Source organism: Acanthopagrus latus, chromosome 19 (genome assembly GCF_904848185.1).
Source record: "Acanthopagrus latus isolate v.2019 chromosome 19, fAcaLat1.1, whole genome shotgun sequence".
Classification (NCBI taxonomy): Eukaryota; Metazoa; Chordata; class Actinopteri; order Spariformes; family Sparidae; genus Acanthopagrus; species Acanthopagrus latus.
This window is the reverse complement of record NC_051057.1, coordinates 6,303,025-6,326,611: the sequence shown is the minus strand read 5'-3', so window position 1 is coordinate 6,326,611 and position 23,587 is coordinate 6,303,025. Positions and strand designations below refer to the sequence as shown.

At 45.2% G+C, this 23,587-nt stretch overlaps 1 protein-coding gene across 4 annotated transcripts in view; it reads right to left on the bottom strand.

Annotated features, from left to right (window-relative positions):
* Positions 1-8,812: 8,812 nt before the first annotated feature.
* Positions 8,813-23,587, bottom strand: part of mkxa (mohawk homeobox a) — a 30,376-nt gene continuing 15,601 nt past the window's right edge. For 3 of the 4 annotated variants that reach the window (XM_037078298.1, XM_037078299.1, XM_037078300.1), the window contains 2 exons: positions 11,730-11,763; positions 8,813-11,604 (listed from right to left, as the gene is read on the bottom strand). In XM_037078298.1, the coding sequence (XP_036934193.1) occupies positions 11,397-11,604; positions 11,730-11,763 (242 nt within the window). In that variant the 3' untranslated portion in view covers positions 8,813-11,396. Of the gene's footprint in view, positions 11,605-11,729; positions 11,764-16,934; positions 17,143-23,587 lie in introns of those variants that run through there. The other variant, XM_037078301.1, reaches the window with a different exon arrangement.

Here is a 23,587-nt window from a genome sequence, read left to right as displayed (position 1 = left end):
TCTTTTTTTAAAGAATGATATATGGTGTTAATGTCAACAAAGAGACGAAGTTCGGTGTGAATGCAGTCGCATACGAATCTCCGCAAATTCCACCTTGTATTAGTCACCAAGTCAGAAAAGCCACGATAAAAATGGTTTGACAGTAAACACATCTCCAGTATCAAGCTCCAACATCTGGTTCGGTTGGTCATCAATAATAGTTGCTTTCAGCTGTGGTTTACGCGCCGTGAAAACACAACACTGCTCTGATGGCAGACGAATTGACTAATAGCTCACTTGAAAAGAGCATAAAAGCGGGTAATTTTGCAAAGTACAGCCAGCGGATGAAGATAAATTGGTGACATGAAGGCCGCATAAATTAGACAAAGTCAGATCATATTTCTAAAGTGTGGCGTTCCAGCGGAGTCATAATTTGAGACAAAGAATCACTCCTCCCAACATTAATGGGGCCGCGCGCAAAGACTTATCTTTACCCAGCATGCCTGATAAATGTCAGTCCGCACAGTAGAGCGGCCTGCAGCGAGTAAAAGTCGTCACCTGAATTCAACAAACGGCAAATCACTTATGACGGGATCGTGAATCCAGACAGCTCCGATCCATAATTTTACACCTAAAATATGTATATATTTTTATGATGGGGTGAAGAGGAAAAAAAAAAAAAAAAGTCAAAATAAAGAGTTCCATAACTAACATCTGGAGGAATGGGTGCCTTGCCTTGGCCGAGCGTGCCCATTCGATTCCAGATTTATGGTAACATTACAGTTTTGGCTCGGGCTGCACACTTGAGCAATGTGAGGCCTATTTATTTGCTGGCCCTCAGCGCTGGCTGCCACACTGATGCCACGCCGCCTGCCAGGGCTGCAGCCTCTGCCTCCATCACTGTGTTTCTCTCCCTCCAACTCCCCGTGTGTTTAAATATCACAATACAATCTTGCAAAAACGCTTTTTCAAATACCGCTCTGCTCCACAAATGTCATCCTTGTCCAGGGAGTATTTCTAGGTCTGGACACGTGGAGGTCCGCTTTGTGTGGGGATTTTTTTTTTTTTTTTTTTTTTGACGATGAGGAGAGGAGAGTGGACCCTCCACCCTGTCCCATTACACACACATAAACACACACGTGCACACGCAGACCTGAGACTGAATCCCGCTCAGCCCGTCAACAATGTATCGTTGTGCTCCCAAACACAAAGTGTTAACGTGAGAAGACCTTCCAGCCTCACTCCAGGCCGCGCTCGCTGCCAAACCGCATTCCTCCAGCAGCTGCCATTTTTTACATCTGCTGCATTGACGTGGTTTCACTTGACTGTACTGAGGAATTTATTTAGCTTTTCTGTGATGAAATATTACACAGAGACACCGGGCCCTGCTCTCCTATGTGTCTTATTTGTGATCCCCCAGCTGTCATTATGTTATGAGTGCTTGTGGCTTCTGTTTTACTCCGCAGCGCTGCCTGTTGCTACAACGCGCGGCGGCTGGTGGAAACAGTCTCTGCCCTCGCAAGACTTCCAACGGTGTTCTGATGTGGACCTTGGCTCCAAAATACTGTGTTAGAACAGACTGATCAAGACTGAGCCACCAGGAAAAATGAACTGGCCCCTTCAACTCCCAACATAAGCATTTACGAACGGTTACGTTTGCCAGTCACTAAGTAAGCGAGGTTTAATTTTAACTTGGGTTTTGAAAGAACCACAAAACAGAATGAACACGGCACAAGCGACTAAAAACATCAGTTAAAGCAGCACGGATCTATATTTTTAAATTGACAATGGAAAAAACAATTTCATATGACGTTAGAGAAATCCTTTGATTCTGCACTTCCCCTTTGTTTCTTGCTGTTCCAAGCAGTGTGGCTTCTTTTAGCTCTTTTTCTGGCCCCCAAACTTCAATATTTTGGTTCAGTCTCACTTCTCTCATCTGCACATATTCAAACAAAACAGGCAGCTGCTTTCAGTGGAAAATTATAAGTGACACAGCTACAAAAACATGCTTGCATTTCAAAATGATAAGCATTTATATTTCATATGAGCTAATTCAAGCGAGCTCGCGCCCTCCCAGAGCTCCCGCTCCCCACGTTAGCTTGCTTTCATTTTTAAAAATTGCATGTAGGCTATCTAATGTTGTCTGATTCTCCTTTGGGTGCGGGTCAGGTGTCGCTATCAGTTTATAGCGGGTCAGCTCGGGTAGGTATGGCGGACACAGGTTTGCAAATAAGAAGCGTGCAGGACTCTGACGGGGGCAACATTATGTGTGTAACTTCAGGTATGCAACGTACGTAACTACCCTAGAAAGTCAAAAGAACGCACTGCTGATGTTTGCATTCATACTGTGACCCAAACATGCCGTCTTTTAGCACTCCGACTGACTTCCTCCTTTGTTGCTGTACTAATTAAAATCAACATAAATATGGGTCGTGTTAACCATCGCTGCATTTGATCTTTAAAGTATGGTTACTTTTAGGTTGAGGCCTGTCTAAAATGATCAACATTTAATAGTCTGTTATAAAGTATATATAAATTACACTTACATGTGCTTAAGAGGTTTGATTGGAACCATTCCTGTATGAAAAAAATCGAACCGTGTCACGCAGCACGAACAGGTAGCAAGGCCTCGAACTGAGATAATCTTATCACACAAACTGGTCCAAAGGTTTAGAATACACCTCCTCACACATATGTGTAAATACATGTCATGAAGAAATTATTCAACATTTATACACCACCTGTGAATGCCTCACGGGGAGGGTGAGATGCTCTTCCTTTCTGAGGTCAAACTACCCAGAATTTCTCCTTCACTTGCCCTGTGCACGTGGAGGGATGACAGAGCCACGTCAGTGAGACACTGCCTGTGCAAATTGCAAACCTTGTGCGATTCCACTTTCCTTAACAAGCCCAGTCCACGAGGCTAAACATTTCGGTGCTTGGTTGAGGGCAAAACTTTGCACGGAACGGGCAGTCCTATCAACTTTGGAGGATGAACCTTGGAGGGCAAAGCGGCTCTGCTGGTGACACCACAGAATGCGAAAACAGCAATCATGTAATCATGGCATATGGTGCTGCCATGAGTGTTATTTTTGAATTATGCTGCTTTGGTAAGTGGCAACACCCAAAGTTCATTCACTAGAGCCGAAATAAGACAGCAATGAGAGGTTTCTCTCAATGCAAAAATAATACCTTCTAGTCGGGAAATATTTGACTCATCATGACCATGACCTTTGTCTCCTTTGTCCTCTAGAACTCTCGATCCTCAGTACTCCCAACATCTGCTACACTCGGCCCTTGACTTATGGTTCCCAAGCCCTTTTATAGCTGTTTAGTATTCCACAAGTGAGGAAGAGTCGGAAAAATAAACCAACCAATTTTTTATTTTTTTTTAAATGATGTTTTCAGCATTTTCAGTCTTTATTGATGGTGACAGTGGAGGCGGCGAGGAAACGTTGTGCAGGAGAGAGAGCAGGATGACACGCGGCAAAAAGTTACTGTTTAAAGCTTCGGACAAAAGCGTCTGCTGAATGCACTAAAATGTAAAATGTAAAAATGTAAATGTAAAATACATGCCTCTTGGCCATCAGGACACCCCAAATGAACATCATTCGCAATCACAAGATAGGGCCTATTTTAGCATATTTGTTAATGCATGCATATGGATCTCAAGTAATAAAATCAGGCGTAATTTGGTGGCTGGCGTCTACGAGTGAGAACAATTTGATGCAGATCCCAATAAACATACAGATACAGTGGATTTTGTCAGTTGCTACATGGTGGGTTGGGAACATGAACCGTGCATTCAGCTGTGGTGGCAAGACTTATTTGAAATGACTGGAAAGATGCACGACTTCCCCCGGTAGTCACATGCATCCAGATAAAGGAAATTCACCTGATCAAGTCATCTTGAGGGTTTTTAACATGACTGGTGATAAAATCTTATATATTGTCCCATCCTTTGTCACATAACCAAAGTTCTATACTTAGTGCAATACACTGACAAATGGCCAAACTGATGAAGACTGTGAGATGTAGTCAAAACCCCTGAAAAAAGCCAGTGAGGGTACAATAAGTTGTAATTCTTTGTTTGAAGACAAGAACAGGCCTCGATGCTCAAAGCATCTTGCTTACTTACTTTAATCACCTTGTGAACCCCTCAGATTCCGCCACATATAACACCTGGCTTAGGCCGACAGCAGTATGTCAGGATTTGCCCAGTGTAAAACTTTGGCCAACAATGATTGGACGAGTCAAAAAAAAAAAAAGGGACTGTTTACAAATGTGAATGCAAAAGTGGAGTGAAAAAGAGGCAGTCAGCCCAGATCAGATGTAGTATTTCAAACCCGAGGCAGTGACTTTCCTTGGCTCTCTCTTGGCCCTAAAAATGAGAAGCAGCGCATTGTGATGGCGTTCCTCTGGAGCCAGCAACTTTGTTTCGTGAGTTCCAAATACCTATGAATGAGATTATGTCTGGCTGAAATAAAAGAAGTCCGAAAACATCTCAGGGTAATTTTTGAGCCCTGACACACTGAAATGCTAACTATCATCAGGGGGATTTCATGTGTATATGAAAATAGATATGTCAACAGAACTTCTTTCTTGGAGTATACAGACCCTCGCCCCATCGGTTTTCTCCACAGGTTCTTCTGCATGGTCTTGATCCCGTGTTGGCAGCTGGACCCAGGACACCTCTGGATGGGGTCTCGCTGTTTGTAGCAGCTGTTTAGTCGCCTCTGGGGGCTCAGAGAACGGCCAATTATCAGGATTTAGGCTGTTAGGGAACAGCTAAAGGTGCACGCAGCTAGACCGCCTCCCCGTGCGGCCCTGTTGCTGCGAACATGTGTGCAAAGTGACTCTCGGATTGGGATGCGGGGGGAGGGGGGGGGGATTCACAGGCATTATTCTCCAGTAAACAAACCGGGAGATCCACTGCCTGCGGCCGTGCGTGGCGGGGGACGGGGATCGGATGTTCCAGGCAAACAGAAAACAATCGCACTAACCTCCAAACAACGAGACCTGTCGCGTCGCAGGGCTTTGCGGTGAGACTTCAGCGGGGATTACACAAGTGGACGGAGACAGGGAAGAGAGGAAGAGGAAGACGCGTTCCGCACGGCTGGCGATTGTGTAATTGGCTGACATCTTAGCGCGTGTACGAGAAAAACCGCGGCCGATGAAATCATGCGAACGAAAACTTGACACCAGGTATCAAAGCAGAGATTTCCTGCATTCCCGTTTCGTTTCAATAAGAGTACCTACTTTTTTTTTTTTCACTGTGAGAGCGGTTTACTCTGGCAGCCGAGCAGAGTGTTTCTAAGCCATCTACGTTTATCCATTTCCCAAAGGTCTCAGGTCAGAACAATGTGCATGCCTTCACAGTCTGTTCTTACAAGCGCAACAATTGACCCTTTTTGTTTAAAACTGGCATGTGTCACATTTTTCCCTCTGTTTAGGCGCGGACCCCTTTTTCGTAAAACAAAGAAGAGACGGCGTCCACCTGGAATAACACCCGGCATGTCCTCATTTGGCCAAACGCAGCGTTTTGCTTGTGGTTCTGTGTAAGCGCCGCTCTCCCCCTCTTGTTTCTGGTGGTTTATGAAGAAGTTTATTATGAGAAATGAAGACAGGAAATATTTTTCAACTGCCTCGGGTTGTGCCGAGCGCGGCGGAGACTGAGAAACTGCCTTGCAACACGGAGGAGAGGCTGGAAAATGTGGCTTCAGTACAATAATGGAATCAAGAAGACAAACACAGAACGTATTGCTCACTTTAGGACGGTTTGAGGAAACGATACGTGAAGGCACAGAATATACGGCGGCGAAAAATGTAGTCTGGAAGAAAGCAGCGGGGATGGGATTCTTGTTTGGGTGGATCAGACGGTTTTCCTTCACGAGGAAATATTTCAAAGAATATAAAACGTTTTCAGGAAATCCAGAAATCAGAGCTATGACTGAAATGACACCTTGTTACCAGCGTTTTACCTCCTCCGTCTAGGTAATTCATTTAGTCAGTAATCTGCGCAAACTGGACGTTCCCAGTGTCATGCAGGCTTGAACTTGCGCTCACCTGTTCACCTGCAGACCTGCCCGACTGGAAAATATGCTAATTTGAGCAGCGTAATTCTTGTCTGCAAAGTAATAGTGCTTTTCCGAGCCCCTTTTGTCTCCTGTGTGATTAGCTCCGGTTCAAACGGTGTCCATGATCTGAGCTGTGGCCTGCACGCATCGCCTCCTCCAACATCCATGAAGCTGCAGCTGGTCCAGCAACCCACCCCCAAAATCCCAAAATGATTGCAAGGTCAGACCAAGTTTTTAATCAGTCAATTCTTTCAGGAGTCTAACAATTAGGCCCTGCAATTTTTTTCTCATATTTTTGTCCAAGGGCAGGAGTTAGCAGGAGACAAAGCCCTGGCTCTAATGAACCGGGGGGCTCCGTGGAGCATCCTTCACAGCAAGGTAACTAATTACTTCAGCATGCCATGGGAGTCATATTTCCTCATCAAATGGGAAATGATTTTCAGAACATCTGCATTGTTGGATTTCATTCCGCGTGGTTTCGCCCGCTGGTGGTGGGGTCGAGTTTCTGGCGGACTAAACGGCCAAGGTGAAGTCTGGAGTCTGTCACGTCGCGGGGCCGCGCCAAGCGAGAATCTCCCCTTGTCCGTCTCCCGCGCCGAGATAACCGTGCAGTCTCGCAGCGCCTTTCCAATCTGTCAGCAGCACACGAGGAGCGAGAGAGAGAGAGAGAGAGAGAGGAGGCACGGGGTGAAAAAAAAAAGAGAGAGAGAGACGGAGAGAGGGAAGCTATAGGCAGCATGGAATATCACTTAGTTTCTCAATGGAAAACGTGGCTCAGTGAAGCCGGGGCTCGGGGGCCGCTCGGTGCAGCGAGGGATGAGAGGTCAGCTAACCTGATAGGATTGTTGCAGGAAGTGTGAGGGCGAGCCATCTCACAGGGCCTCGCTGAGGTTCCAGAGGCAGCTGATCCACAGCGAGACAGCGGGGTACCTTGTCGGGTTATTGACGCTTCAAAGGCTGTGTCCTGATTGGTTACAACCGACGATGGAAACGCAGGGCCCTCCGACACGGGGCTGTAATAAGTTTGTGGCGTTGGCTCCTGTCAGCACGGGGACCGTCGCTGTCAAGATCTCTATTCCCGTCTTGAAGAAAATCACTCCCTGCACTCCTTTGTTTTCTCCCTCAGTATCTTTCTCATCCGCCTGTCGTGACATAAGCGGGGTCCTGGCCCCAGCTTTGTGGCAGAGCTCGAGTTCGGGACGAGCCGTGGCATGGTAGAGCCATTAATATTCGGGGAAGAGAATGGAGACTGGGCCCTCAGGGAAAGGACACACCTAGGAAGCATGAGACATAAATTCAGTCTTCCTCCCTGCCTTCAGACGCACAAAGGCTTGGTTGTCCACTGTCGCTATCACACGGGATCCACAATACCACAAGTGTTCAAATTATATGTGCAGGCTTCCCTAGGTATCCACACCATGACAGCGGATAAAGAAAACCCAAACTTTATAAAGTCTTTATTTAAAGTAGTTTATCTCTCACTGCTGCTGCTGCTCCCTTGAACCCCTGAGAGGAAGACTGCGATCTGATGCCGGGTCGGACAAATAAAGCGAAAACGCCCGACATCCTTCCAAAGGTAGCAAAAATACACAGGAGATAGCAAGCGCCGGGGGCCCCCGACCACTAATGTGCGGTGTACAGCTGGCGCACAGCCACCGCTGTATACATTCAGCTCCTCCAATGGTTTGTCATGATTAGCTTGTTTAGCTCCTGAAAACCGCTCCGCCCTGTGTGCCGTAAACAAACATCCCCTATATTGTGATCAGCGTCAAGCTTAGAATCAGCTGACGTCAGTGAAGGGAAACTACAATTGCCTGAACCCAGGACAGATTTTGTTCTAGAGTTTCCTTCCCTCTCCTTTAAAATGATGAATACACTGACACGTTATCTTGCTGATGATTTAAGAGGTTAAAGCTCCAGTACTTCTCAATGGTTCCATAGTCTTTAATGCTGCACTTAGTTGCTTATTTTCTTCCACTTAAACAGCATTTTGAGCTTCTCTCAGCTATTGTTGTATGAGCCGCAATATTGCCGTCCATGTTTCGTCTGCCATTTTTGTTAACCGTCTTTACCGCTGCAGTAAATGGCCATTTTTAGTGAAAAAGCTATGATAAACGCGGTTAGCATAGCTTGCACTGTGAAAAGAAGCCGGCTAAAGAGCCTTCAGTACTGTAGTGTTGACAAGAGACAAAAACAAAGACGAAAGGAGCAAATGAGTCCAAAGAGGTCCTACATTCTAAAGTTGCTCACTATCCAGCAGATGTATCTGGGTTTTTTTAGCATGTCAGCCATTTTTAAGGTGAATGTGTAAAGTGTACAACTTCTTTCACTGTCTCCTAATGGAATTATTCATGAAAAATATATAAACAAAATGAACCTGCAAAATGAGCATTAACAGGGCAAAACATAAAACTTGGCCACTTTTCGAATTAGCTACTTGTCAAAGTTAGCTGGGCAGCTACCTTCAGAGGCTGGAGCTCACCATCTTTGTAAAGAACAAAAAGGTATTACAAGACTGGACGGGCCGGGGCTATCTGGCTACTAACTTCAGACGACGTCTTTGAAGCATAGATGTCTTTGACATTACGTCAGCACTGTTACTTCTGTACATTCTGGTCAATTATAATGCGTTTTTAAATGTTTTCAATTTAAATTCTTACGCGCTGCACCACAGACGAATAAGACACACGATGCGCTTCATTTCATTCAGAGGTTTATTCATTGCTTTGACCAAGAAATGACTGTTTTTATAAAAGAAAACTTTACATGAGCAACGAGGAGATATGCATTTGGTCATTGGATTGAAAATCCAGTCTCTATCAAAACAAACAGACAGAAATCTCAATTTATATAACTTAACAATAATAATAAAAAAAAAAAAAACTATGGTCACCACTTTTTTTTCTTTACAAAGTCTGTAATAATAATTTATAGGCTTTAATGCACGCCGCTGCTTCCCACTTGTCAGCATGGTTGTGATGGCGCGGCTCGTGCTGGAGGAAGGTATGTACAGTACCAAAGTGTTGGCTGTGGTAACCCCTTTGGCTTGTACTCGTGTTGTCGTCGTCGGGCAGCGACCGCAGGTGGGAACGACAAAAGGCTGCTCTGTTGTCTCCCGAGCCTCCTTCCCCTCGCTCGGGGTATCGTGTGAGGTGCGAGGGTCGCGAGTGGTCCAGAGGTTCAGAGGTGCGATTGGAAACACAAGGAGCTGTCCCGGCACTACCCCGCAGCTACCCTGCCTGGATCAAGTGTATAAAAAACATATGTGGGAGCTCTCAACCCCCATTGCATAAGCAAATAGTGCCTGGGGATTGGCTAGTGCGATTGATTTCATGATACTTCCATAGGCACGCTAACAGGAATAATATAGGGTTGTCCTTCGTTTATTTTCCTTCTCTTCAACCTTCATGTAAAAAAAAAACACATTCAACCACACCTTCTCAATGGAGCCTGTGTATTTTCTGACTTTTTTTGCATGTATATAAAAAAAAAAGGTCAAAAAGTCACTTTGTGCAGCATCACTCCCTTTCGTAGCTCTCGACCACAAGCACAGTCCGGGTTGTCCACAAAAAAAAAAAGAGAAAAACTGCATAATTTATGTAGGAGTGTACATTTTGACACACATAAACAGTACCTTGAAGATATACATAAAATTGAAAAGTCAGCACAGAGAGCCAACTTCAGTTTCTCCCATAAGGTTCACTTGGTTTCCCCCAGCTTGTGAGTTTGGCATCGTACACTGCAGACATCTATAACATGCACCGTACATGAGGAGACTTTTTTTTTTTCCCCCCCATCGGATGACAAAAGAAGCTCTTAATGCCGCACGGTTAAGTGAAACCAAAGTACAACGATTTGTTAAAAAACAAAACAACCACACATACACAGACTGACAATAACAGATACTTTGAACTTCTGCTTGGCCGACAGATAGATAATACTGGAATGTATTTTTTAAAGGCAAAAAAAAAAAAAAGAAAAAAGAAGAAGTGAGGGGGAGAAAGTCAAACTCTTAAGCCTACCCTCTGGCTTCTTGTAAACAGCAATTTGAATGTAATGCTAAACAGCTGAGAGCGCCGGGGATCAAACGGCTGGGGGAGCTGGTGCTGGCTTTTCTTTTCTTTTCTTTTTTCTTTTAATTCACGTTCACTCCTGACTATCTTGTTTCTGAGCACAAACATGTGAAAAGGCAACACTGTCCATGGGAAAAAAAAAAAAAAAAAAGTGATAACGCAAAGCAAAAACATCCCTTTTAGGTCGTGGCATTCTTCCGTCGGAGCAGATAACCGTAATGGGCCTCGCCTGCAGATCTGCGTAGATGTGTGTCACTGAGCGGGCGAACGTGACTCCATTTGGGTTTCCAGCTGAGCGTTCGCGCACGTTTCAGCAACCCGGAGCCCAGATAAGAAAGGAATCCTTCGCCCAGGTCGATGAAATCCATGGCCGTGATGTGGAGAGAAAAAAAAAAAAAAAAAAAGGCGGAGAACACTGGCTGCTTCCCAATCTGCTGCTCACGTTAGGGCAACTTATCTGCGTACGCAAAAGTTATTGTTGGCCTGCAAGCAGCAAGAGGCCGACTGAGACAAAACAGTGTTCGGTTTACAGTCAATATGAAGACCCCAGTCAAAACAAGAACAATGCCTTTAAGGAAATTACTTCAAGGTATTTTCTGTGAGTGTGTGCATCGGCGTGTGTGTGTGTGTGTGTGTGTGTGTGTGTGTGTGTGTGTGTGTGTGTGTGCTGTTTGAGTCCACCAACAGCAAGCTCGCTTAGTCCTTAAGGCACAAGGCTGTCGCGGAGGAGGTCCTGAGTCACGTCTGCAACTCTGAACTTCGTCAAATATTTCCTTCACAAAATTCTACAAAGAGGCACCTCGGCGTCCGTGCGTCACATCGACCGCAGGCGGCGAGTTATTTCATCTAAACAACGAAAAGGCACTTTGGCAAAAATACAAATTTTTGTAGCATTAAAAAAAAAGGAAGAATAGAAATTAAAAAAAAAAAAATCAGACTTATCAAAAATAAGTTAACATTAAAAAATCGTCTTGTTTTAAGGGAAATACTGCAGTGGAAGTATCATCAACACTTGTCTGTCGCACATCAACCCAGCAAAGGAAAATGATGGTCAAGGCCTCTTTTTAGTCAAGAAAAGAATGAGAGCGCTCTTTTTTTTGTTTTTTTTGTTTCACACTCTCTCATGTCAAACACCCCTCTCCTCCTCGAACAACAGTTGTCTTTTCATTTCATTCTCTCAGGTGGGAGCCTATTCGGACACTGAAACAGGAATGTCTGTCTGGTTTTTGCATAGAGAGATGTTAAGACGCAAGACGACGTCGGGGGGCTAATATTTCTGCATCAGTGGCACTTTAACAGTCTTGATCTCTGCTATATGGGAGGACTTTTGGATGATGCAGCTGGTGGTACCAGAGGCCCTGTCCTTCCCCTGCGCCAGGTTGGTCAAGGCCATGGCGGCGTTGATCTCCCTCCAGTACGTCTCGTCTTTGCCCTTCGCCTTCTCCTTCTGCACAGCTCCGACGACGCCTCTGCCGCTGGTGATCACAAACACGCACAGGGGAAGAACAAAACAGAGAGCGGGGGAGTGAGAGGTCAGCTCGCAGTGAATGAAAACAAGGGGATTTGATCTTGGCTGCAACGTGAAAGACAGTCCACTCACTTGTCACATTTACTTGATCCATGGTCTGTGGTTTCTGTAAGCACAAAAAAAAAAAAAAAAAAGGTTAATTTTGCGGCGTTCTCTTAGGTCAATGAGGATTTATTGAAATCTTGCTGAACATGCAGGCTCAGAAGTGTGTGTGTGCATGTTTCTTTTTTGGTGTGTGAGGTCTGCGTGTGTACAACCACGTCCAGTGCAAACATGTGTTGCTCTGTTTTCTCTCTTAATCAGACGCTGGACAAAACAGACAGATTGCAAGAAGCCGTCAAGAAACAAGGTGACTAATAGGATCGAGTTGAAAGACAATTCTTATGACTCATAAACTCCATTCCCTAATATTTTGTTGGAAAACAAATGGGCCCGGGCCAACGTAATTGAGTTGTCTGAGGAAATCGTATCGAAAATGACTGACTTGGGGAGGTTGGAGTGGGGGGGGGCCTTCAAATGGGAGCAATCTCTGTCTCATATGTAAAACATTAGTGGGGAATAGCAAAGTCATTAAACAATGAAACCAAACTTCTCTTTGGGCCAACCGGCGTGTTTACTGCAGCGAGAGAAAGGCCATGTGCACGTCGCGTGTGTGTGCAGTTATGCTGAACCTGTCCTCTGTCTCGGGTCCGGGTTTAGGTAAATATTGCCCAGCAGTGAGTATGATGACACAGTCTTGGCGCTTTCGTGAGGCACTAAAAGAGAGCAGAGCATTTGGATTTCCTAGCTGCGCAGCCCTCGGGGCACTTTCTTCAAGTCGGCTCAACAGCTGGGGACCCTGTGAGCTTTTAAGAAGTCCGATTTTGACCAGGCGCAGACGAGCAGCCCACCCTAGAGCGTTCAAGAGAGGGTCAGCTCTCTTGAAATTTCCAGTTCGATCCAAAGGTATCAAAAGAGCTCGCATTCAACCTATCGCTCAACACTGACTTCCCGCTCTCTTACCAGTCACTGTTTTCTCCGATTCCCATGATGCCATGCCACGACCACATCACCCAGGGACAGGCAGCATCCTGCAGCCCCCGTGCCCGTAAAGCGGGTGTCTAAACCTGAGCTGTCGCTTTAACAAGCCCTCCCTCGCGCCACCGTCGCCGCAACACAGCAGTCGACGGGCGTTCCCGAGCGGTCCCCTCCTGCTAATGAAAAAATCTGCACCCTTCATTTTCACTGGAATTTCATTCCCATGATCGTTAGAAGGGGCTGTAAAAGGTTGCGCGAGGACACGGCGTTTTGGGGTTTTAGTGTCGCTGCAGACAGCCACAGTGATGGAGAGCCAAACTCCCCCAGCAGCGGAGAGAAAGCACACGCAGGGTTTTAACCGTTCTGCTTCGTCACCCACAGCCCTTTGCCAAAACCCTCCATGGACTTTCCAAAGATCTGGACCCATAAGTGGCTAATTATTACGCCGACGCTTCATTCTCTCTTCCTCCCTTGTTTTCCAAGACTGTTCCCACGCAGCGTGACCCACGCTGACGGTACCAGCTTTGCAAGGCTAATGTGGGCTCGATTATGAAATGCGCGGTGGAGAGAGAGAGACAGACTTCACTCTTCACTATTTCCCTGTTGATGCTTCTTGGACAGAAGGGAGGAATGTGCACGCACGTGCGAGAGGGAGATGAGGACATGATAACCCAGAAGTACAAACCGCAGAATGAGATTTTAGGTTTAAGTGCGTCAAAGCGATCCAACAATATCCTCGCATTCTTGTCTGGCCACGACTCCCCCGCTGTGCTATCTCTCCCTGGGCCTTTATCTCGCCTCATCAGCCAGTCCCCCCCTTTATTGATATTCCTCGTCCTCCATTCCTCCACTCCTTCACCCCTCGCCGCGCTGATTTGCTGTAATACCTCCCGATCCAGGTAATCAAGGCTCCGACGCAGCCCAGCCAAAACAAATGCAATGTTTCCCATCTAAGATTTTTTTTTTTTTATTAAACGCCAATCCTGCGCTACGTTGTCCACGTTTCCAAAAGCAGTTTTTTTAAAAAGAAAAAAAAAAGCTCTTGATATTATCCATCGCCTCTTCATCACCCGTTTGCTATCGCTCTCCATTTCACTGCCATTTTTCCAAACGTGTGAAGCGGTCCTCTGCGCTCCGTCTCCATCTACTCTATTGGCCCTGATTTAAAAAAAAAAAAAAAAAAAAAAATGCACGCCATTCCCTTATAATCACAGCTCCATAATTACATGCCAATTACACGGTTTTCGTGCGTTGTTCATGTTCTCCCCAAAAAACATATTAGCTCAGTGTTTGCAGCTGCGGTGCTCGGTGTGCGGGTCGGTTAGTGACAGCAGGAAGGAGGTCAGTAACAGCAACATCAAAAAGCCAAACAACATGCAGATGAAAGCGTCTCTGCGCCTTGTGAAGTTCGGTGTGTGAGTCTTTCCATCCACAGATCTGAGTGTTTCCAGTGGATGTGAGGCAGCCACTGTCCAGATGCGCCGTTCAGAACACACAGAACAGTGTTTTCTGAGGTCTCAGGCAGGTGGGGGAGTTTTTTCGGTACAATGCTTAAGAGGACACCCAGGATCTCTCGCCCCCACCCCCTTAGACTAGGCACCAGTTCCTTCCCTCAGGAACCAAGGACCCCAGGATCTGGAAATGCACCACTGTGTAGAAAAACTCTTATTTCCAAAGCCCTGTGCCTAAAACATCTAAAACTAAGATTTTTTGAAAACAAGAGCGGCGCCAAAGACTCAATAAATCGCTAATAAATCACCCCAGACTATTTTCTTGTTCTTTTTTTGTTGTTTTTTCTACTTTTTTTTTTTTTGCTTTAATACTTGCTACTGAACGCGCAGTCCACTTTTGCTGTTGCCTTTGGGCTCGGCTGACAGCGGGGTTCCACAGGCCGCCTAAGGGGAAAGCAAAGAAGTCTGATGGTTTCTGGCGACGCACTGGAAGTCCAAAAATACCAGCTCACTTAGCATCACCGCAGCGTGATGCAGGAAAGAACTTAGAGTAGTTTTAACAAAAACTTGACGAAAATGAGGGAAAACAAGCGGGGGCTGACAAATTAGAGAGGGAGTGAGGTTACACCTGTTAACGACTGCAGAGGAGAGCGGTCGGCTATCATCGTTACCATCTGGTCCTGTTGTTAGCAACACGCAACAATAAACACGGCGGGCCATGTTGCACAAAACCGAGGGCTGGGCTGAATTAGGCAGACAAATAAACACAAACACACACACACAGACACACATACACATTTAATACAACATTTACGTTCCAGGCTTTTAGTTGGTGGTCTTGTCCAAAGTGACTAAGTAGGTGTCGAGTCTTTCGTCAGCGAAAATCACGCGTTGCCAGAAATAAGTCTTCAGTAAGTCTTAGTCACGACATAAAACTTATTGGAACATTGTTATTTTTTATTGTCTGCTGGAGTAAAGATTAAACAAGCAAGATACAGCTTGTTGATCCGTGGAGGTGCTGTCCAAGTGAAATGTTAGTGAACTTTGGAAATACAGGCTTGCTTTTACTTCCTGCTTACAGTTTATCCTGGAGGAGGTTTTGCTTCCAGTATCAACCCCGACAAGCACAACCATAGTTAGTTCAGATACATGGAAGAGGTATCGATCTACTCATCCCACTTTAAGTGAGGAAGCAGATAAGTATTTCTCGAAAATGTAAACGTGAAAGCTTGTTCTTGATCTCGGGGAATGGTAGTTTGACAAGATTATCTTAATTCAGGGTCCGCCTACTAGCCTTTTCTCAGACCTTACCAGCTACTACCACCTGTCAAAGCAAAACCAAAGCTCCATACTTGGATCACACAAAGACAACCGAGCCGCCATCTGCTTCACAACTGTGAAATGTGGTTGAAAGCTACAACAGTGTAAAGTGGACCTTGAAGATTATGTTGTCGGTGTTTAAGAAAACTAAAGAAAGTAAAGAGAAAAAGAAGAGGAAGAGAAGTCAGAACTGGTGGCTTAATGAATGCTTAACAACTCATTCTCTTCACGTTTATTTACAGATCAGTTATAATCTATTAATTGTAACAACTTGTGAGTTGCCAGGTTGTGACAATCATTTTTCAAGTTATTTGTTATTATACATGAAGTTATAAATCGTTATTTATAGTAGCTCATTTACAGAGTGTAAAACAGCAAGTTTCTAATATTACTCATGACATGTTACATTTTCATAATTTTTTCAGCTTTATTGGTGAAAAATATAGTGCCTATGGCAGAAATATTGTCGTTGTCATTGCAGACGAATTGCGAGTGGTTTGGAATCACAGCCCACGGTGTCTCCCGACCATCTAACCTGACTGGCTGGACTGCCCCAGGGAAAAAGAGCCTTGTTAATCTAGCTCACTTTAAGGCTGCTCCTGGCTAATGTCTGGTCTCAGGAAAAAGGAAATGGACAAAATGGGACTCAGGCTGGCAAAACAACATGAAATTGGAGACTGTGATGTCCACAGAGGCCTGTCTCCACCACAACATCTCCGATTTAAGGTGTCGCGCTTGACAGGCGGACGTTTAATTTTTGAGCCGGCAAGACTACAGCCGGACGAGGAGAGGTGGACCCTGTGTTTTGTAACATCGATGCGAGGCGCTCACATGGTCAAAGCTGTTGGACGGGTGTTTCCAAGATGTCGAGCTTCTGATATGAAGATGATGACCGCATCAGCACCACCATCTTGTCGTTGCTGTTTACACCCTGACACAGATGCACCACATGTTACATTTGTATAGAAATAACTGTATATATAATGTGTAATTTCTGTATGCAACCCTGTGTTACCTATAAATGACCCTGCACCATACTCATGGTTGTAAAGTCATTTAAAGGGAGACTCAAGTTATCAGAAAAAAAATAGCGAGTCATCAATAATTACAAATATTACAATGCCATCGGTAATATCCAGTAAGTCTGCAGTTGTAAATGCGAGTCAATACCTCATGACAGCTGAGAAGATCAAGCAAATGTTTTTAGGATAAACACCAGTCAGAGAGAGTTTTCTTTTAATCGCCTAGCAACTTAAAAGTTGCTTACAAAAATATCTTATATAACTCATCCATAGTATGATAACGTAAACAAATACATATAATAATACATGCATGAAGAATCCTTTACTCCAGTGGGTAGAAGGTGAAATGTGTTTACTTTGAATGAGATGATTATTCCACGACGACTGGAGAAGCAGTTGGAAACACACACACACACACACACACACACACACACACACAAATCCAAACTCAATTGTTGTGGCAAGGAAATGAGCTAAGCTGATTTCCTCACGAGCACCTGATGAGAACCAGAGTGGCGTCGCAGACTCGCCTGCCGCTGACCCGCGCAACCGCGGCCCAGGTCAGAATGAGAACAGATCACCATGTCATCACGCAGCTTCTTTGATTTCTCATGCAGCCGGTCGAGAAGCGAGGGATGAGTCGAGATTTACTGTCACCACAGGTGAGTCACAGCGCTGCACCGGGCAGATTAAAAAAAAAAAAAATGCACAGTCACACGACCACTCTTTTACCTCGGGCAGAGCACATCCAAATGAATGCAGACATGTGACTGCGCAGACACGTTTCTTTTAGTCTCTCTGGTTCCAACCAAAATGGAGATGACGAATGCCTCAGGCGACATCTAGTGATGCTATCTTCGATTTGTCACCAACCCAAACCACAGTCTTGAGCATGAGGTAAAACACAGAGCGATCCCTCATGCTCCCGGGCTCCCACGTCTATCTTTTATACATTTCTCTAATGATCTGTGCTTTTTATAATGTCAAGGAGAGTCTGTAAATGAAGTTAGAGGTGCCTTGGCACTCGGCTGCCTTGAACTCTGCCAACTCCACTTTTATATTACCCCTCCCAGCCATCCCTCTCCCTGCCTCGCTCTCCTCCTGTCTCTACGGGTGGTGAAAAAAAAAAAGTCTGCGCCCGAGGCTCCAAATAACCCCAACTGTCAATTCCACTCAGTTGGCCAAAGACATCACACACGGCGTGAATTTAATGCCTTCTCCGATCGCCCTGACAACACTTTCATCACTTGAAAAAATATTGAAAAATTAGCGCTTTCCTCGCCATTAAATTGAACATACACGCAGTGACAAAGCCAGACAGATACTAAGCCGCTGCCCAAAAGTGACTCTCCCATCCGCTGCATTTCTTCGTCTGTGCTTTTTTTTTTTTTTTTTTTTTCTTTTCCACGTCTGCCCGGCAGATGACACACTGGTGTGTCTGTGGCCAGCAATGAGGATTATGCTCTGTGTCTTCTCCCTGCTGGATGGGGAAATAATAACAGTGTTTCTGGTTTTTTAAGCGCTGCCAGGTTGTCATTGTGTTTACGAGTGCCAGTAAACAGAGTGTAATCAGGGCCCCCCGTAAATTAGCCAAAATGGGAAGAGCGTCTCGACGGAGACATAAATACATTGTCACGGGTGTCTTCTGTGTGTGAGTGCGTGTGGCTGCCAGGGTGTCCCAGACAAACAGAAAAGGGAACCAACAGGCCCCGTCGTGAAGAATTGGGGATTTGGCGTGACATCGGACGATCGCAGCAAAAATGATCGTCGCAGAGGATTGAGAGGGGAGACGATGATGGCATGGGAGGGGGCTCGTACGTGAGAGGCTGACTTCATAACAGCAGGGACACATCAGTGGAGGGAACGGCACTGATGATGAACAGATGAGCCTCTTATCGCTGCTTTGATACGACAGGTACAGATGAGACAAAACAACCGACCCCCTCCCCATCACAGGTCTCTCGGTAACGTCCTCTGGGATGAACGAATGCAGTGCGCTGAACACAAACACACACACACACACACACACATTAGGGGAAAAAGAACAGAAACCACAAGTAAATCTTATTTGGATCTTTAAGTGTTTTCCTGTGCCCCAAAAATATCCTTTTTTTTTTCTTTTTTTTTCTGGAGCTGGAGGCCAAATGATATGTTTGTAGTGAGAGTGTGCGAGCGCGTTTGGCGTGTGTGTGTTCTCCATCCTCGCCGGGTCACACCTCTGCTCTCTCATTAAAGCCCTGCTCCATCCCGTGGGAACACAATGGTAGCCTATTGTTCTAGACACGGCTTGCTTTTTAAAATGGAAACAATTTGTGTTTTTTATGCAGACCAGGGCAGCGTGGCTCGGTTTCCCCGGCTGGGCAGGCAGCTGTGTTTTCTGACTCCGATGGGCCGATTGTGTGTGTGTGTGTGTGTGTGTGTGTGTGTGACCTCGGCGCGCTGATGATTTAAAAACGATCAGGTTGAGAGGGGCTGATTATTCCGCTCTCTTCCAGCTCTGTGTCAGGGAGTATAAATAGCGTCGGTGCTGGTGTTTTGTTTGTTAACACTTCTCCGCAGGCCTGACGGCTCGAGTGAACGCCGTCTCAGTCTCGCCTCGCACCCAGCCTCTGTTTAGTGGTCGGAAGCCAATATCCCAGCATCCCAATGATAGAGCTTCGCCATCAGGGTTTTCCATCTCTCTCTCTCTCTGTCTCTCTCTCTTCCTGTCTTTTTATCCACCTTTCCATTCACATGAAGCTGCACCCCAGCTCGGTGCCAGCATTTAACTTAACCTCTGCCAACTCCCAGTCGTTCCCACCGTCAGGCCAGCCACGCCCTGGAGGACACACACACAGCACTTACACACTCACTTATTGCAATCTTTCAGACCTTTTGGGTTAACCCTGCTTATCTCGCAATATACAGTCCGCAATCAAAGCTGACGTTAAAGGGCCAATTCGCCAAACGTACGCGACCCACACATTTCTCACAAAACCTCTAAAAGCAATTCAGACAGTACATTTGCACTTCCAGCCCACCGCTTGCATCTCTCGGCCCTCGTGACACGGTACTTTCCTCTGAGGCGAGAACAATCCTCGACACGGATTTCAACGGTCAAAGCAACAAACTCTGTATTGGTGAACGACGTCGTCAAGAATAATCAGCTCTGATGGATTCTGTATTCTCCCCCGTGACAACGATGACATATGATCCTTTACCATCCGAGGGGGGGCGCGCCCTGTTGGAACTAGAAAAATAAACCACTGTTGCGTTTATTTGAATTCGGTAGACAAGCGTATCAGGATGATGTGATAGGGCTGTTCAGGGATTTTGCCGGTCAATCCAAAGACTCAGCTATTCGTCTTGTTTTCAGTTCAGCATCACGCTATAGTAATTTTTCAGCCTACATCAGCACGCCAGAAACTCGACCGATATACTGGTTGGCTGATATGCACCACAGATGCATCGGCATCAGCATCAATGTCGTCCGGTATGTGCTGACATGAAAACTTTCTTTCTACTAAATGAAGAAAAAGTTGCCTGGTGGAGTTTCTCATCCTGCAATTCCAAGTGAAGCTCACACTGTTTCAGTGGAGAGAGAAGTGTGTTGTTAAATTGCAGAAAGCCTTTCCACTGTGACATTTCTTGAATGCTCATCTGCACAGCAAGATAGCACAGCATGGTTCAATTATTTCTCTTCAAAACAATTATTAAATAAAGCCAATATGTTCCTCTTAAAGGTGGGGTTAATGATACTATCTGTCTTGTGACTTACATCACTGTTGTTTTCTTTTTTCAAATAAATTCTCGAAGAAGAACCTTTGGACGGGTTTGGGAAGCGCTGGTTCTCTGGTTCAACTCCAGTCTCTCTAGTGTTTCTCTACCAGAGAGAACAGCTGGCAGTGTCTAATCCAGCATTACTGTTTCTGGAAAGACATCTTGCAGTTGATTTTTTTTTTTTTTTCTAAACTTCCAACCCTCCGAGGAGAACAAATGAAATTCTAATCACCTGTATTGCACAAGCAGACATTTGAGGAGGAGATATTCAAAGGGAGACTGTCGACATGGCCAGACAACACTTGGGGCAAGCGCAAAAATATGAAGACAAATATGAAAACTATGAGCGTGAACTTACTAACCCAGTCCCTAAATCCAAGTCCTGTACTTTTGTCATCCCCGTGATAAAGTGAGACCTCGTCAACTGTCGTCCTCGCTTTATCTCTGTGAGAAGAAATACAAGAATACATAGAAATGCCTAAGTTCTTCCAGCCACACCCCTTCTGTCTCTTCAGTGACCACACTGTCTTTCTCCTCCCCAAAGGCCACTGCTGGAGAAACTCAACTCTACATCTGGATGGAACAAGTGCCTCCTTCTCCTCCTCTCATCCCCTCCGCACTGATTCCTCAAGTCCAACCTGAACCCAGTGAGTCTTGGCAAATGTTGCTGCCTTGGAACAACATCCTAAACCCTCCACCCCTCTCACTGTCTTCCCTTTCTCCTTTCCTATGAAACTGTGGAAAGCGCGAATCGCAGCCAGTTCGTCCACATCTCTGGATTCCTCCGATGAGGACCTCTCATCCATAACCGTCCGGGAGAGGCTCGTTGTCACCGAGCGGGCCCCGGGTCGAGCATTGTCTTTCCTGTTGCTCTGTGGCCTGCAGCGAATTACGCCGCCGCTCATCAGTCAGCGAACGTGACATCAGAGTCTTAAATCAGACACAACCGCCAGCCCATCCCAGCAGCGCCGCTGCATAAATCATCACAGTTGGGTTTCTCTTTGGAGAGGAAACAAAAGACGCATTAATGGTAAAGGAAATTCAGTTAAGTATATCTTGTTAGTCGAAAAATATGAAAACAGCCCTGACAGAAATCTTTTTTTTTCTTTTTATGTTTTTTATCATGAACGACTATCAGATCGTTCTGCCTCGAGACACGAAATCCAAACATTCTTCTGCATTCTTTTTCCACATTAAGATCAACTTTTCTTCCATTCACCTTGACGACTCCAGAGCTCCTTAAGTGCCACTAAACTCTCCAGGATTCAATAACTGTCTGGCACTCAGCGTGGCCTCATTTGAAAGGCCCTCAGGACCCAAGTGGCTGCCGTCAAACGTTGCTGTTTTCGCTGGGTGTGTTTCTAAGAAAGCTAAGTGTTGAACAGCACCTGACTGAGAAATAAGTCACTTTTATTTATTTACATTGGTTGGTGTGCAATGTAATAAACAGCAGTAACAGGTGAAGATAACTAATTGGGTCACTTTGGCAGTTTCAAGAAATTCTGGTAGTAGCCATGGCAAATATTTCTGTTTCTCTAAAAATTGATTTAAGTCCCTGTGGTAATCCATTAACTTTTCATCTGGCGTCATCACCAGGTCATATATTTAATTGACTATGGTTTATGGCCACACACTTCCAAGACTAAAGCCTATCAGCCTGTAGTGTACTTATTCATTTCATTTATCCATTTTTTTGTTGTGTTTATTAGCAAAGATTTAAGTGGTTGGGTTTTCACATACCAAACGCGGTCTCATTCAGTGGTCATGTATTTTATAACAAACATGCAACATCGGGTTCATTTGCAAAATACAGGCATCCAAACTACTTGATTGAGCTTTGGAAAAGATCATGGTATCGTTTAAAAGAAGTACCTCTTTGAAACAGTCATCGCTGACAATTGGGTTTCCACAAGGTGGTTTGGAGTGAAATGCCTCGGCAACTATTGGGTTGGTCGCCATGACATTTGGTAAACAGTCATGTGAGGCTTGATGCTGATAAGCAAATGTTAGCATGCCAACACCCTTAACTAGCAACACTGTCTGCTAAGCTTTAGTATGGAATCCACTTAGCTTTTCTTGCTAAGACCTGGTATACTCTATGATTGGTTGTCTTCATTAGTTAAGTTAGTCAGATGGCATGAGCATTATGACTGGTTAGGGCTTGGAAAAAATTATATTTGCTCATCAGAGGTAGAGTAAGGTGAAGGCAGCAAGTAGCTTCCAGCCGGTAAGAAGTGAGAGTGGGGTGGAAACTACCAAGACAGCTGTGGGATCCATGTTTAGCCAGTTCTTAGTTCTGTGCAATGCTTACGCTTGCAAATCATCAATGAGTGGGATACGTTAGCATTTTCACTATGAGCTTTTTAGCACTGTTGACTTGAGGTGCAACAAACAACTCTTCAAATCAATTTGGGATTTAAAGGCTTACGGATACTTGGATTACAACAGATCAGAAATTTTAAGTTGGTTCTGTTCTGTTAGTTAAACAAGTCCCCATCTACTTCACTTGTTGCTGCAATGCTTTTTTGATGTGAAGCTCTATAAAATTTATCGTAGACTACACATTTTCTCTCCACTTTCCATTGGCATAGGAGTAAGTAGACGATGACTGACTTCTCATTTTTGAGCGAACTGTTCCGCTACCTTAATAGATGCACCCTCGACAAAAAAAAAAAAAAAAAAGGCAATCTAATCACTGGAAACTCGCTGGTGGCCAGTGACTTGCTTTCAGCTATTTGTACTTTTCCACATCAATAGAAGCACTGGCAAGCAATCTACATTCACCATCAGGCTACTGCACTCAGCTGTAACCAGAGTCCATAAAGGAGAAAACCTGAGAAAATGTACCACTGTCAGCCCTGTGTAAAATGTCTGACCGAGATCTCTCCGTCTCCATCTGCAGAAACGCTGCAAGTTATTTGGCGTATAATGATCTATATGATATCGGACGGGGCCAAATCTGGTACAGAGCAAGAAGAAAAACATTGAGCCAGATTCCTGCCATTTAATATCCCATTAAAGGGTAATTTGGCATGAAACCCCTGGCATGTGCGATGGAATTCTACTGCTCCTTGTGTTCAATGAAATTCCCCACTGGCTTTGGACTGTAGGTGTGTGTACATGTGGGTGTTTGTACTGGATATGTGTGTGCATGTGCCTGTATGGAGGGCTCTGAATGGTACATGAGTGTGTGTGTGTGTGTGTGTGTGTGTGTGTGTGTGTGTGTGTGTGTGTGTGTGTGTGTGTGTGTGTGTGTGTGTGTGTGTGTGTGTGTGCGCGTGCGTGCAAGTGTGTGAGTCCTTTCAAGCCGGCAGAAGTGTAGTTTTCCACTGGGGTAAATCTACACTCTCCATCTCCTGCC